This window comes from Staurois parvus, unplaced genomic scaffold, assembly GCF_062004578.1.
Source record: "Staurois parvus isolate SC_StPar_1 unplaced genomic scaffold, SC_StPar_1.0 ptg000678l, whole genome shotgun sequence".
NCBI lineage: Eukaryota > Metazoa > Chordata > Amphibia > Anura > Ranidae > Staurois > Staurois parvus.
In genome coordinates this window covers 2001858-2017621 of record NW_028318474.1, presented here as the reverse complement: position 1 = coordinate 2017621, position 15764 = coordinate 2001858, and the positions used below count along the sequence as shown (strand labels likewise).

Below are 15764 nucleotides of genomic sequence, written 5' to 3'. Positions count from 1 at the left end.
AATGGGTGGCAATCTCGTGGGCGGTGAGTGAGGTACTGAGTGGAGGAGGGGGGGGGAGAGAGCAGGGAGTTGAAGGTGGAGAAGAGTCGGCGAGGGCAGGAGGAGAGGGTGTTGATCAGTTTAACAAAGTAGGCCTGCTTGGCGGCGTGGAGGGAGGAGGTGTAAGTGAGGAAGGCAGATTTGTAGTGGGAGAATGCATGAGGGGACCTGGTTTTGCGCCACAGTCTCTCCAGTGCGCGACTGCGACGTTTGAGGCATTTAGTGCTGTCGTTCTGCCATGGTTGAAGCGGCCTAGGTTTGATGATGCGTGTGGTTAGGTAAACAAGAGTTTAAGAATAGGCCCAGTCTTAAAGTGTTTAAAGCTGTGTTCCACCTGAAAAAAATAAATAAATAAAAGTCAGCAGCTACAAAAACTAGCTGCTGACTTTTAAAATACAGACACTTCACTGTCCCTCGGTCCAGCGGTGTCAGCACCTCTGGTTTCACTGGCCGTCTTCTCTCCCTGGCGCCGGCATCTGCAGTGTGGGCACCCGGGTGTGACCGCTTGTGGCTCACAGCTGGGTGCCCACTGCCCATGCGCAAGAAGCATCGCGCTTTGTGTGTGACCCTGTAGTCTTCTGCGACCTGTCACTTGTCCCAGAAGACTACGGGGAGGGAGGGGGGAGGAAACCTACAATTGCCTATGCGATCGCAGCGGAAGTGAGAGCGGGCACCTGTCAAATTCGGGTACCCGCTCCCCCTCCCCAAAGGTGCCAAATATGGCAGTGGAGGGGGGAGGAAGCAAATAAGTTCCCAGGAGACTGCGGGAGGAAGGAGGGGGCCAAACATCCGGCTCATCTCACCGTGGCAAACTGAGCCAGAAGTGGGAGGGGGATACCTGTCGGAACCAGGTAACTGCCCCCCCCCCCCCCCCCCCCAAATGGTGCCAAATATGGCAGTGGAGGGGGGAGGAGGCAAATAAGCAGAGCTTCCGCTTTTGAGTGGAACTCCGCTTTGATCCATTGCCCTGTGATGCAACAGTCTTGCATCTTCTATATTCCTCAAAGAAGAGGGTCCTCTGGCTGTCCACATCACTGCTCTGCATTTCTGAAATGAGTATTTTTTTGCACTTACTGAACAGATATAACAAAACTGTGGTATATTTAACAGAGCAAACAAGAACAGTTTGTTAAGCTTTACATATACTTTAAGTTTTTAACTGGGCTGATGATCTCTAAATGTTGTTTTTTTCTTTATCTTGAACAGCAACAGAGGATGTGCATTGTATAATAGAGAAAGCTGTGGTGAATGCAATACCCGAGAAGAAGAAAGTTCTAGTTCAACCTGGTAAAGACTCTGGATCTTCTGTATTTAACAATTTTTATCTGGGCAATAATTCTAGGCCAGATTAACCCCTTTTCCGATGCCTTATAGCAGAAATACTGTTACAGGGTACCAGGGGTGTGCAAAATCACGTGTATATATACGTGATTTTGTGTTTTCTGGCAGGGGGCTCCCTACCCACACTGCCATTCACAGCCTCGACTTTCAATCTGTGGGTCCCAGCCAGTGGCCACCGAGTATTACTGACTGGGGGAGAGAAGTGTATGTAAATAGTACAGTTCTCTCCCCTGTCAGCTCCTGCACACTGCTTTGTATGGCTCTACATAGCAGAGCCATACAAAGCAGTGTGCTTACAGTGGAAAGCACACACATCACACAGTTAACCCTTTGGTCGCCCCAGATGTTAACCCCTTCCTGCCCAGTGCCATTAGTACAGTGTCAGTGCCTTTTATTAGCACTGATCACTGTATTATTGTCACTGGGGATGTCAGTGACACCAAGTCCGTTCCCCACAGTGTTAGAATGCCTGCCGCAGTCGCGCTATAAGTGGAAGAAATTCCAGTCTACATACCGCCATTTGTAGACGCTATAACTTTCATGTAAACCAATTAATTTGCACATATTGGGATTTTTTTTTTTTTTTAAGCAAAGACATGTAGCAGAATACATTTTGGCTTAAATTTATGATGAAATTTGATATTTTACATTTTTTTTTGGACATGTTTAATAGCAAAAGGTAAAAAATATTGTTTTTTTTTCTCAAAATTGTTGGTCTTTTTTTTTTTTTTAATATAGCGCAAAAAATAACAAATGCACAAGCGATCAAATACCACCAAAATAAAGCTCTATTTGTGAGAAAAGAAGGACATAAATTTAATGTGGGTGCAGCTTTGCATGACCGCGCAATTGTTAGTTAAATTAATGCGAAAAAAAGAAAGCATGTGTGTTTGAGGGGGAGGGGATTCTATAGTACATGATGGCTGACTGTAAGATGAGAAAAAATGTAGGAGGAATTCTGCATATGTTTTGTGACAGCCATTCTTAAATTTTTTTTTTTTTTTTTTTATCAGCAACACTTGATACACTTTATGCAGAACCAACTGTTGAATGGCAGACTAGACCAGAGAATGTGGCAGTCCTTAACTCGTTCACCTGGAATTTTCCACAAACTGGAGACACAGTAAAGGTCTTTGCAAGCTCTGTAGACAGCCCCAATTATTTCTGGTGTCAATTAACAACAACAGATCTTGATTTCCTAGCAAGAGAGGTTCAGGAAGCTGGAGAAATGTCTGTCCGAGATGACCATTTTATTGAAACCATTGAGGTTGGCAGCCCCTGCAATGTTATGTACAGCGAAGACAATAACTGGTACCGGGCTCTTGTTTCCAAAATGGAGACTGATGTCGCTACTGTAAGGTTTGTTGACTATGGAAATGTGGAGAATGTTGCTAGAGATGAAATTCGACAGCTTCCTACCACTATCACCAGTGTCCCGGCTCAAGCTTTCCCTTGCTGCCTTGCTGGATTTAATGTTGCTGGCGATACATGGACTCCAGAGGGGTGTGATTATTTTTATCAACATGTTACAGAAGACGTAGTGGAGTTGATTATTGAAGATTTCCAAAATGATGACATGTGTAGAATTCCTCTGGCGCTTGTAAGACTGAAATATAATGAAATAAACATTAATGAAGAAATGAAACGCTTCTGGCAAGTGGGCCAAAAAGAATTCTCAAACCTTGCAGAATCAGCATCTAGAAAGCAAGACTTAACTGAAGGAAAACAGGTGATGGAGGAAACGCAGTGTGAAACTGAAGATTTGGACCGCCCAATTCCTGGTGTGGAAGATGAAGCTGGCCATACTATGGGTATGTTTTGGCTTTTTCTTCATATTCGACCGTAAAGTTTATATAGTTCAAGTGTATGTAAGTTCTAATTTTTTTTTTTTTCTTGTAGAACAGGTAGTGGCTAAAGTGACTTTAAAGTCTAGGTGTTTTTTTACCTTACACTTATCTTTCGATTCAGTGCTGTCCCCACTGCCATCCCCTCTCTTCCTGGATTCACACACTTCACTGAGAGCAGTGGGAGCCATAGACTCCTGCTGCTGTCAGTCAAATCCTGATGGTGCTGTGTGTGTCTATGGACTCAGACAGCCTGGCTGGGAGCTTGTCTGCACAAGTGTCCCCATAGCATAGGGCTTGTTATGGGGGTACTTGGAAAAGAGGAGGAGCCCTATTTGAACAGAGGAGGAAAGATAAAAATGAGGGTGAATATCCGATTTAATTTACAATTTGACATTTTTACTGAGCGCTGGGGGTGCAACAAATGCTATTTTTCCGACACTGGAACTTCTGGTCTGGGCTCTTGCAGCCACTGTGCCCACCCTCCTTCCTCTCCTCCTTCCCAATCACAGAACGTTTTGTATTATGTGAACTCATTTAGCAGAGATGTTGTGTGCATGAGACAACAGCATACCTTCTCCCAGAGCATCTGAAGTATAGTGATAACTGTACTCCCGGTGCTCCAATAAAACTGTCTGATGTAAATAAAAGCAATAAATCCACAAGATGACATGCACCTCATTGGATTTATTCCAGCACATTTTACAAAAGCGTCTGAATTGGGTTAAGCTTTAACCCAGGTGTAACGGAAGCGTAGGCAGGTCAGAGCACACGGAGAAGATGGGGAACACACAAAACTTTATTGAAGCAACAAATTGACAGACACTCAATAGGGAAATGGCAGGGAGGGTGATGTGTGCGCAAACCAGGGACGATTCCAGGCACGGGGGTCTTCAGCGACAGGCAGGCAATCTTCCCCCCTAGGCTTGGGGCCTCAGCAGAGCTCCCTCCGTGACTGTACAGCGGATTGGAGACTCGGGCAACAGGCGGCAACCTACCACTGGGCAGGGGCCTCGGGCAACAGGCGGCAACCTACCACTGGGCAGGGGCCTCGGGCAACAGGCGGCAGCCTACCCCTGGGCAGGGGCCTCGGGCAACAGGCGGCAGCCTACCCCTGGGCAGGGGCCTCGGGCAACAGGCGGCAGCCTACCCCTGGGCAGGGGCCTCGGGCAACAGGCGGCAGCCTACCCCTGGGCAGGGGCCTCGGGCAACAGGCGGCAGCCTACCCCTGGGCAGGGGCCTCGGGCAACAGGCGGCAGCCTACCCCTGGGCAGGGGCCTCGGGCAACAGGCGGCAGCCTACCCCTGGGCAGGGGCCTCGGGCAACAGGCGGCAGCCTACCCCTGGGCAGGGGCCTCGGGCAACAGGCGGCAGCCTACCGCTGGGCAGGGGCCTCGGGCAACAGGCGGCAGCCTACCGCTGGGCAGGGGCCTCGGGCAACAGGCGGCAGCCTACCCCTGGGCAGGGGCCTCGGGCAACAGGCGGCAGCCTACCCCTGGGCAGGGGCCTCGGGCAACAGGCGGCAGCCTACCCCTGGGCAGGGGCCTCGGGCAACAGGCGGCAGCCTACCACTGGGCAGGGGCCTCGGGCAACAGGCGGCAGCCTACCACTGGGCAGGGGCCTTGGGGACTCAACGGGACTCTAGCTGTGGAGACTGGCCACAGCAAAGCTCCCACCCAGCTTTCTAGGGTCATTGGGTTCACGGGGACTCAACGGGTAGCGATGGCTCAAGCACTCGGGCACCACAGATAGCTATACTCCGGGCATGCCATCAGGACATAGGTGGTCAGTGCACACACAGCGGGGCAGTTCGGACACGAGTGGTCGGTGCACACACCAGGGACAGTTCAGAACACGGGTGGTCGGTGCACACAGCAGGGACAGTTCAGGACACGGTGGTCGGTGCACACAGCGGGGACAGTTCAGGACACGGTGGTCGGTGCACACAGTGGGGACAGTTCAGGACACGGTGGTCGGTGCACACAGTGGGGACAGCTCAGAACACGGGTGGTCGGTGCGCACAACAGGGACAGTTCAGGACACGGTGGTCGGTGCACACAGCGGGGACAGTTCAGGACACGGGTGGTCAGTGCACACAACAGGGACAGTTCAGGACACGGGTGGTCAGTGCACACAACAGGAACAGTTCAGGACACGGGTGGTCGGTGCACACAACAGGAACAGTTCAGGACACGGGTGGTCGGTGCGCACAACAGGGACAGTTCAGGACACGGGTGGTCGGTGCGCACAACAGGGACAGTTCAGGACACGGGTGGTCGGTGCGCACAACAGGGACAGTTCAGGACACTCACGGTAAGCAGCTTGCAGACCCTCAGCGGCAGGCGGCTCCAGACAGGGACGACCAGCAGTCAGCGTTCTAGGGACAACCAGTGATCAGCAGACAGCAGCAGCTCCTAGGGCACTCAGCAGCAGACAGCCTCCAGGGACACGCAGCCACGGACAGTGTGCAGGCTCCCTCAGCAGCAGCTCCCAGGGCACTCAGCAGCAGACAGCCTCCAGGGACACGCAGCCACGGACAGTGTGCAGGCTCCCTCAGCAGCAGCTCCCAGGGCACTCAGCAGCAGACAGCCTCCAGGGACACGCAGCCACGGACAGTGTGCAGGCTCCCTCAGCAGCAGCTCCCAGGGCACTCAGCAGCAGACAGCTTCCAGGGACACGCAGCCACGGACAGTGTGCAGGCTCCCTCAGCAGCAGCTCCCAGAGCACTCAGCAGCAGACAGGGTGCAGGGGTGCCCAGTAGACAGGCTTACAGACTGGCAGGGTCTCAGCTGTGGGGTTTGAGGAGAAGGCTCATGCAGAGCTGTGGAGACTCCCAACCCTGAGGTATTGCAGAGGACTACAGTCCTGACCTTTTGGGGTCTGCAGAGTGCGCAGGGGGGATGGCTGGGGAGGCTCGGTCCCGCTCACCCGAGCCTCCCAGCATCTTTCTGGGAGCAAGATGGTTCCAGCCGCATGGCCAGGAACAGAGAGAGGCTACTTCCTGTGCGAGAGTTTTGAAAATCAAGTGGGACGCGGCTAGGTTGCTTCGGCAACAGCCGGCCCAGCAGATTTCAGAATGTGCCAGGGGGAAGGGAGGGGTGGAGGGATATGGCGGGGGATGGGAGAGGCACTGGCAGTCCGTGACACCAGGGGTCTCCAAACTTTCTAAACAAAGGGCCATTTTACTGTCTTTTTGACTTTAGAGGGGTCAGACTGGCCAGTGGGAGTTGAAAATGTGCTTTTGTCAGTGGGAGTAAACAATGCCCCATCATTGGTGTAAGCGGGAGGAATAGTGCCTCATCATTGGTATCAATGGGAGGAAATGTGCCTCATCGTTGGTGTCAGTGGAAGGAATAGTGCCCAGTGATTGGTGTCAGTAGGAGGATTAGTGCCCCATGATTGGTGTCAGTGGGAGGATTAGTGCCCCATGATTTGTGCCAGTGGGAGGAATAGTGCCCCATGATTTGTGCCAGTGAGAGGAATAGTGCCCCATGATTTGTGCCAGTGGGAGGAATAGTGCCCCATGATTTGTGCCAGTGGGAGGAATAGTGCCCCATGATTTGTGCCAGTGGGAGGAATAGTGCCCCATGATTGGTGCCAGTGGGAGGAATAGTGCCCCATGATTGATGCCAGTGGGAGGAATAGTGCCCCATGATTTGTGCCAGTGGGAGGAATAGTGCCCCATGATTGGTGCCAGTGGGAGGAATAGTGCCCCATGATTGGTGCCAGTGGGAGGAATAGTGCCCCATGATTGGTGCCAGTGGGAGGAATAGTGCCCCATGATTGGTGCCAGTGGGAGGAATAGTGCCCCATCATTGGTGTCAGTGGGAGGAATAGTGCCCCATGATTGGTGCCAGTGGGAGGAATAGTGCCCCACGATTGGTGCCAGTGGGAGGAATAGTGCCCCACGATTGGTGCCAGTGGGAGGAATAGTGCCCCACGATTGGTGCCAGTGGGAGGAATAGTGCCCCACGATTGGTGTCAGTGGGAGGAATAGTGCCCCACGATTGGTGCCAGTGGGAGGAATAGTGCCCCACGATTGGTGCCAGTGGGAGGAATAGTGCCCCACGATTGGTGCCAGTGGGAGGAATAGTGCCCCACGATTGGTGCCAGTGGGAGGAATAGTGCCCCACGATTGGTGCCAGTGGGAGGAATAGTGCCCCACGATTGGTGCCAGTGGGAGGAATAGTGCCCCACGATTGGTGCCAGTGGGAGGAATAGTGCCCCACGATTGGTGCCAGTGGGAGGAATAGTGCCCCACGATTGGTGCCAGTGGGAGGAATAGTGCCCCACGATTGGTGCCAGTGGGAGGAATAGTGCCCCACGATTGGTGCCAGTGGGAGGAATAGTGCCCCACGATTGGTGCCAGTGGGAGGAATAGTGCCCCACGATTGGTGCCAGTGGGAGGAATAGTGCCCCACGATTGGTGCCAGTGGGAGGAATAGTGCCCCACGATTGGTGCCAGTGGGAGGAATAGTGCCCCACGATTGGTGCCAGTGGGAGGAATAGTGCCCCACGATTGGTGCCAGTGGGAGGAATAGTGCCCCACGATTGGTGCCAGTGGGAGGAATAGTGCCCCACGATTGGTGCCAGTGGGAGGAATAGTGCCCCACGATTGGTGCCAGTGGGAGGAATAGTGCCCCACGATTGGTGCCAGTGGGAGGAATAGTGACCCACGATTGGTGCCAGTGGGAGGAATAGTGACCCGTGATTGGTGCCAGTGGGAGGAATAGTGACCCGTGATTGGTGCCAGTGGGAGGAATAGTGACCCGTGATTGGTGCCAGTGGGAGGAATAGTGACCCGTGATTGCTGCCAGTGGGAGGAATAGTGACCCGTGATTGCTATCAGTGGGAGGAATAGTTCCCCATTGACTGTCAGTGGTGGGAACTATGCACCACTGTTGCTCTCAGTGGGGGGAATAATGCCTCATGGGCCAGATAGAAGCAATCAAAGGGCCTAAGTTTAGAGACATAGTCTTTTAACCATTGTCTGCTTCTTTCAAAATAAAAAAAATGGCTTTTGATATACTTCTAAGCAATGTAAGGAATACTCAGCTACTTCATTATGTTAATGATGTCTACTTCTTCGATAGGCTTTTTGTTTTATGATGTGTATTTAGAGGGTTTATTTTAACTGGTTTTTCTTATGTTGTGGGCATCTCTAAGCTCAATGTAGAGGTTTAAAATAAAAGGAACCTATCCCGGCCATTATCATATCTGTGCTAAGACTGTCAGCCCCTTCCTCCTCACACTTAGTTTCACTTTCTTCTTGTGCAGATCTATTCCACTCCAAACAATCAGAAAAATATTGTTTCTATTCTATTCACTGAACTTCTTGAAACTTAGCACTGAAGGGGTTGATTCTGTATTCATAGGTTTGTAGAAGTTAGGATGAAGGTCTTTTTCTTAACTCTGTTCATGTTATAACATTTTTGCTGTGAAGAGGCATGTGATCTCCGCTGAGTCAAATTCAGTTTTGAGAACTGCAAAAGTAAACCGAGCATCTGTGATAATATCTTGTAGGCAGAGAAACTGCCCAATAATCTTACAAAAACCTCTGGAAGAGCATGACATTGTGAATGGATTCATGGAATTTATTTACCGAAAAAATTAAACCTATACAGCCTTATTCTACATAATTAAAAAACTAATCTTTATTTCATGATGGAATAACCTTTTGGATGGTAATATATTTTCCTCAAAAAGCATTTTATTAAAAAAAATCCGATTTAAATTAAAAAAAAATCGTTTTTTTTTGTTTTTTTTTTTGTTAATCATTGATTTTTATCCACCCTGCTTTATTGGAGAGCCACCACCTGTAGCATTTAGGAACAACTACCTAAGATTAAGTCTAGGTTCACACTGTGAATCGCACAGGAATGCACATCGCATGCCTATGCAAATCACGTGCGATTCAGTGTTCAATTCACATTCAATTAACATTTTGAATGGGCTCAAATTGCACTGCTTTGTACCAAAAGTAGTGCATGCGCGTACTACTTTTGGAAACTTACTATATCTGGATTGCATGGTAGTTTTGTACCATGCTATCTGGTGCAGGCAAACACACTGCGTTTGCGATGTTAAGATTGCTCTGATACCTGCTGCAGATCACAAGGGCAGTGTGTTTTGAATGCAGTGCGGGAAATGCGCACAGATTGCAGGTTTTCCGCACCTCTCACTAGTGTGAACCAGGGCTTAACCCTGGGTGATATCAAGAATGCTGGTTGCAGTATAGAACTTCACCCAAAAAGGGAAGTTCTGCTTATCCTCCTCCTCCCCACCCCCATCCCATTTCACTCTCTTCACTAGTTGGTGTACCTGTAAGAATCTAGTATGAAACGCTTAGGTGCATCCCAACACCTCCCAACCCAAATCTCATACACACAACAATCCCCAACAGCTGGAATAACCCTGTCCTCCTGGGCCGATAGACGATATGATTAAAAAGGTTTGAGCACTTTATTGTGACTCCGGTTGTCCACTTAAAGATGAAATTGTTTTGTACAGTCCTTGTGTCCATAAATTAGTGCTCATAACAAAATATTCACAATTCCATATATACACTTCACAATTTGAAGAAATAGATTCATGGAATTGTAAACATTTTGCTTATGGACGCATCTACAAACATTTTGTGAAAGAATGGGTCGCTCTCAGGAGCTCAGTGAATTCAGAGTGGTACCGTGATAGGTTGCCATCTGTGCAGTAAGTGCATCCGTGACATTTCCTGGCTACTAAATATTCCACAGTCACCTGTTAGTGGTATTATAACAATGTGGAAGCAACTGGGAACAGCAGCACCACAAAGTGGTAGGCCACGTAAAACGAGAGTGGGGTCAGTGCATGCTGAGGCACACATTGTGCAGAAGTCGCCAACTGTCTGCAGAGTCAATAGCTAGAGATCTCCAAACTTGGTGTGGCCTTCAAATTAACACAACAGTGTGTAGAGAGCTTCAGGGAATGGGTTTCCATGGCCGAGCAGCTGCATCCAAGCCTTACATCACCAAGTGCAATGCAAAGCGCCAGATGCAGTGGTGTAAAGCAGACCGCCACTGGGCTCTAGAGCAGCAGAGATGTGTTCACTGGGCATGACCAATCGCGCTTCTCTGGCAATCCGGTGGACGTGTCTTAGTTTGGCTGTTGCCAGAACATTACTTGTCTGACTGCATTGTGTCAAGTATAAAGTTTGGTGGAGGGGGGATTATGGTGTGGGGTTGCTTTTCTGGGGTTGGGCTTGGCCCCTTTGTTCCAGTGAAGGCAACTCTTCAGGCGTCAGCATGCCAAGACATTTTGGACAATTGTGAGACAAACGTGAGCCCCCTCCACCTAGAGACATCAATGGGTTGTATGTAAAGTTGGAATCTCTGCCTTGAATCAAAAGGCCCTCACTGTGTTCCAGCACCACAGAAGTTTTTAAGAAATTGTAATTGGTCTGCATTTAGAAAATAAACATTAAGTAGCGTTTCTAGAGTAATGGCGATTAAACCTTTAACCAGAATGTTCCTTAAAAGCTCATCGACTAAATATGAGGACAGTTTCCAAGGGACCGTAAAATCAATGAGAATACAGATCCCTTTAGCCTTCAGCAAGGGTGAAGGGCAGGGATAAGTGACCAGAAATCATATTCCTCAATTTAGGCACTTAATCTTTTTTTTTTTTTAAAGTGGATATACTGCTCCCCATTTTACCAAGGTCTAACCATAATCTTGATCTTTTTTCATTGACATTAAGGACTTTTACATTAAAGGAGGTACATTTGATGAATGACCTTTTGGGCAGAGCCCCAATGCACATTGTTGAAAAAAAAAAAATACAGAATTCATGGAATATATGTTGTATTTATTTTTTTAACACACAGCGCGTTTTTAGAAGTGCTACAGTGTGAAACGCCCCGTATTCTGCTGCATATCTGCTTAGACTTGCCTTCCCTTTGTTTACAAACAGTTGCAGTAAGTCCTGCATAAACATCAGGGGCTTATGGTCCTTTCACACTGATCAGTTTTTGATGCACCTTTTTGAGTTTAAAAAGCAGAAAAAAATGCATGAAAAATGTATCCCTTTAAATCCTATTGAACTCTTCACACTAGTGTACTGCATTTTTGGTGCATGTTTAAAAAAAAAAACTTAAACGCACATCCCCATTGAAATGAATGAAAAACGCATCAAATTTGCGCAATGGTTGTTTTTTTGGTGTCCATATTCACAGCTGCATGATTTGGGGCAGGCAACTAGAAAATGCACCAAAACCACATAAAAAAGCTAGTGTGTTTTTTTTTTTTTCCTTTCAACAGAGCAGTGTTAACTACTTGCCGACCGCAGATAGCCGAATGACGGCTGCACTGCGGCCGGCCAGTTCTGGGTGGACGTCATATGACGTCCTCCCAGAATGCGCTCTCCTGCGCGCCCCCGGCGATCTTCGTGATCGCTGTGTCCTAAGGACACAGCTGATCATGTGATGTGGTAAAAGGCCAATCACAGCGGCCTTTTACCACGTGATCAGCCGTGTCCAATGACAAGCTGATCACCGGGAAATGCAAATGCCGGTTCTCGGCTGCACTTTCCTCACGCTGTCAGATCGTGAGGAAAGTACTGCTGAAAACCGGCAGTTGTCAGAGCGGGGATCGGCACCAATCATCAGGGTCACTGATCATCAGTGCCCTGATGATCGGTGCCCAGCAGTGCCACACACAAGTTCTGCCCACCTGCGCCCAGCAGTGCGCCCACCTGTGCGCCCAGCGGTTGTGCCAGTCTGTGCCCAGCGGTTGTGCCAGTCTGTGCCCAGCGGTTGTGCCAGTCTGTGCCCAGCGGTTGTGCCAGTCTGTGCCCAGCGGTTGTGCCAGTCTGTGCCCAGCGGTTGTGCCAGTCTGTGCCCAGCGGTGATGTCAGTCAGTGCCACCTATCTGTGACACCTCATTAGTGCTGCCTATCAGTGCCTATCAGTGCCCATCAGTGCTGCCCATCAGTGCTGCCTCATCAACGCACATCAGTGAAGGAAAAAAATTACCTGTTTGAAAAATTTTATAATAGAAACAAACTTTTTTTTTTTTTTTTCCAATTTTTTTTGCAGTTTTTTTGCTTATAGCACAAAAAGTAAAGTTCCCAGCAGCAATTAAATACCAGCAAAAGAAAGCTCTATTGGTGAGAAAAAAATGATAATTTCATATGGGTACAATCTTGCAGGACCGCGCAATTGTCAATCAAAGTGCGACAGCACTGAAAGCTGAAAATTGGCCTGGTAAATAAGGGGGTATAAGTGCCGGGTAGGCAAGTGGTTAAAGAGGCATTGCGTAGAGCATCAGATTTTTCTCATTTCTGTGTACCTGCAATTCTGCTTAATACCAAGCACTTGTGCTTGAGAGGAGTGGACTCTCCTACACCCTGCCAGAGGGGTGGTGATTGAAATCTGCTTCAGGAGCAAGCATTAAAATTAATCTGTTGCTTTGTTCTCCATTACGTCGGTGATTCATTATGTAAGTAATAAAATGTAAAGCTGATTTTAACCTGCTTATATTTTGTCCTTCCTGGTCCTCCCCCCTTCCGTTCCCATCCTCAGTCAACATGCAAATAACATTTAAATAAAACCTTTCCGTTTTCACTGATGCCTTTTTTTAGACCCAATGGGGTAATCACTGGGTCTGTGTGATTCTCCGAGCAGTGCACACCGATCATGGCTGGTGCAAGGGGCTGGTGGGGTGCTGTATATAACTTCCTGAAAACATAACAGTACCCTGCCTTAGTACTCCTTGTAAGAGCCCTCAGCCCTGATGTAAGCAGTGTGCTGTCGTGGATGAACAATGTAAATATCAAAATGCCTTGATGAAATGTCAGTCTGAAAGTAGATGATTTTGGATGTCCTCCAACCAGGAAATGAGGCAGGCTCTATCTAACTTACTACAGCTTCTACTGCACATTGAGAAGCTCACAGTAAGCAATTTCAGTACAGGAGAGCATCTGTACAACTTTGTAAGCCTGAAGGTAATCCTTGGGTGAGTGGAAATAGGGTAAGTATTTTGTACTTTTTCCAATTCCCCAAGACAAAGCATTCTACATTGTTACATTTTACACCAGCCTGGAGTGCAGATTTAATTAAAAAATGAACTAAAAACAAAAAGCATAGCTTTCTGGTTACTCCTACCATAGGGCCTATTATTTGCACCTATGCACATTGTTTGCTAACATGGTGTATATATATTTTTTTTATAGATTTTGATGAGAGGCCAGTAGATTCATTTGCCATTGACTACCTCCAAGAAGTGAAGCCTTCATGTGAACAAGGTTAGTAAATATTTGTTGCCTATATCAGAGTTAGAGATGGCAGTGATGTGGTGTTCAGGGCTTACTTTACTGATTTTTTTTTTTTGTTCAGTAGTTGATAATTATACAAAAAAATTTGTACTGAAGAGTAATAGAAAATAAAGGCTGAACTGTTCTGTGTTCATTTATATGACTAGTCTCTTGAACTGATTTCTTTCAAGTATAATTTCTTGAAATATCCAAGGAGTAACTTGACAGCAGTCAGCTTAGCATAGAAATGAACAGGGATTTCTCTTCCTTATCACAAGGATGAGGTTTGGGTTGGCTGTGGGTTTGACCAAAACCCAGCTTGTTCACAGATGAACAAAATGGCCATGTATGCATAGTTCTCCTACCTGCCCACACTCTGGTTTCTGGCAGGTGCTTCATTAGTGGCATTTTTACTACTACTAAATGACAGCTTCCCATCAGCTCATTTCATATTGTAAACAAGCCGGCAGGTATCCGAAGGGATGTATTTGAACACAGGGAGGCAGCTTTGTATCCCTCCTCATCCCCCCCTCGCCTTTCCTGAATCATATCAGGCCACATGCCTTAGCATTGGGTGCCCCTTGTTACACGATTCACAATAAAACAAAGGTTGAAGAAAATAGACACCAATAAAAAAAAAAAGTACTTTTTTTTAAATAAGCAATGTTCCCCCGAGTAAATCCAATATCAATCATGTCACCCAGCAATGTTGATCCAACTGGAATCCTCAAAAATGACTACTTGTGCCACAACAGTCTCCTCCTGTCACAAATGACTACTTCCCAGCCAGGAATGCTTACAGAAGTCCTTTACCAAATACAGTCCTGACCATACTTTGTCCAGGTCCCTGGTATGCCTGGCTACTCTGTTTTACAGGCCAGGGAATGATTGGTCATTTATTAATGAATGGTGTGTTTTGTTTTTTTTTTTGTTTTTTTTTCACTTTTGCAGGTGTTCATTTTACTGGTGCTCAACTTCTCATGCAGGTTAAGGCATCATCCATGCATGTGATTTAAAAGATTTAATGTATTTGTAATGCTGATTTTTTTTTTTTTTAAGCCACGTTAAGGGCTCGTTCACACTTGACTTTATTTCTAAGGCTACATTCAAAAAAGATTCGGCTATCAAAGACTTCAAAGGAGTTTGGGCACTATGGGGGTTTGTGGATTTATAAATCCTCCCACAAACAAAACACTGGCCAATTTGCCCTCTGATAGTCAGACTACATAGGTGGGAGAGCAATAATTTTTACTCTGATACTTCTAACTAAAATCTTCAGAAGTCACCTAATTATTAAATAGAGTCCACCTGTGTGTAATTTAACCACTTGCCATCCTGAGGATTTACCCCCCTTAATGACCATTCCTTTTTTTTGCTGTTCGGCGCTGCACTATTTCAACTGGTATTTGCATGGTCATGCAATGCTGTACCCAAACTAAATTTACTTCCTTTTTTTCACACAAATAGAGCTTTCTTTCGGTGGTATTTGATCACCTGTGCGCTTTTTCTTTTTTGTGCTATAAACAAAAGACCAAAAATTGTTTAAAAAAATATTTTTTACTTTCAGCTTTAAAAAATATATAGTAAACTCAAAGTTAGTCATAACTTTAGGCCAAAATGTATTCTGCTACATGTTTTTGGTAAAAAATCCCAACAAGTGTATATTGATTGCTTTGTGTGAAAGTTATAGCGTCTACAAACTATGCTATCACATTTCTTGAGGTGCTAAAATACCAGGACAGTACAAACACCCCCAAATTACCTCTTTTCGGAAAGTAGACACCCTAAGCTATCTGCTGAGAGGCATATTGAGTCCATGGAAGATTTCTTTTTTTTTTTTTTTTTTCTGCAAGTTTTTGGAAAATGACAAAAACATTTTTTTTCGGTCTTTTTTGTTTATAGCGCCAAAAATAAAAAGCGCATAATTGATCAAATACAAATGAAAGAAAGCTGTATTTGTGGGAAAAAAGGATGTAAATTTCATTTATGTACCATATTGCATGACCGCGCAATTGTCAGTTAAACTAGTGCAGCGCTGTATAGCAAAAAATGGTGTAAATTGCAGTATCTATACCATAGTTTGTAGACACTATAACTTTCACACAAAGCAATCAATATACACTTATTGGGATTTTTTTTTACCAAAAACATGCAGCGGAATACATTTTGGCCTAAATTTATAACAAACTTTGAGTTTACTATATATTTTTTATAGCCGAAAGTAAAAAAAATATAGTTTTTTTTCTTAAACATT

General features: G+C 46.7%; 1 protein-coding gene across 1 annotated transcript in view; it reads left to right on the top strand.

The window, feature by feature from the left end:
• The window catches only part of LOC149447654 (tudor domain-containing protein 15-like), a 73628-nt gene that overhangs the window by 18717 nt on the left and 39147 nt on the right, over window positions 1–15764 (top strand). Inside the window, exons 2-3 of the mRNA XM_089652246.1 lie at window positions 2394–3191; window positions 13430–13501. Coding sequence (XP_089508372.1) covers window positions 2394–3191; window positions 13430–13501 — 870 coding nt within the window. The remainder of the gene's footprint in view (window positions 1–2393; window positions 3192–13429; window positions 13502–15764) is intronic.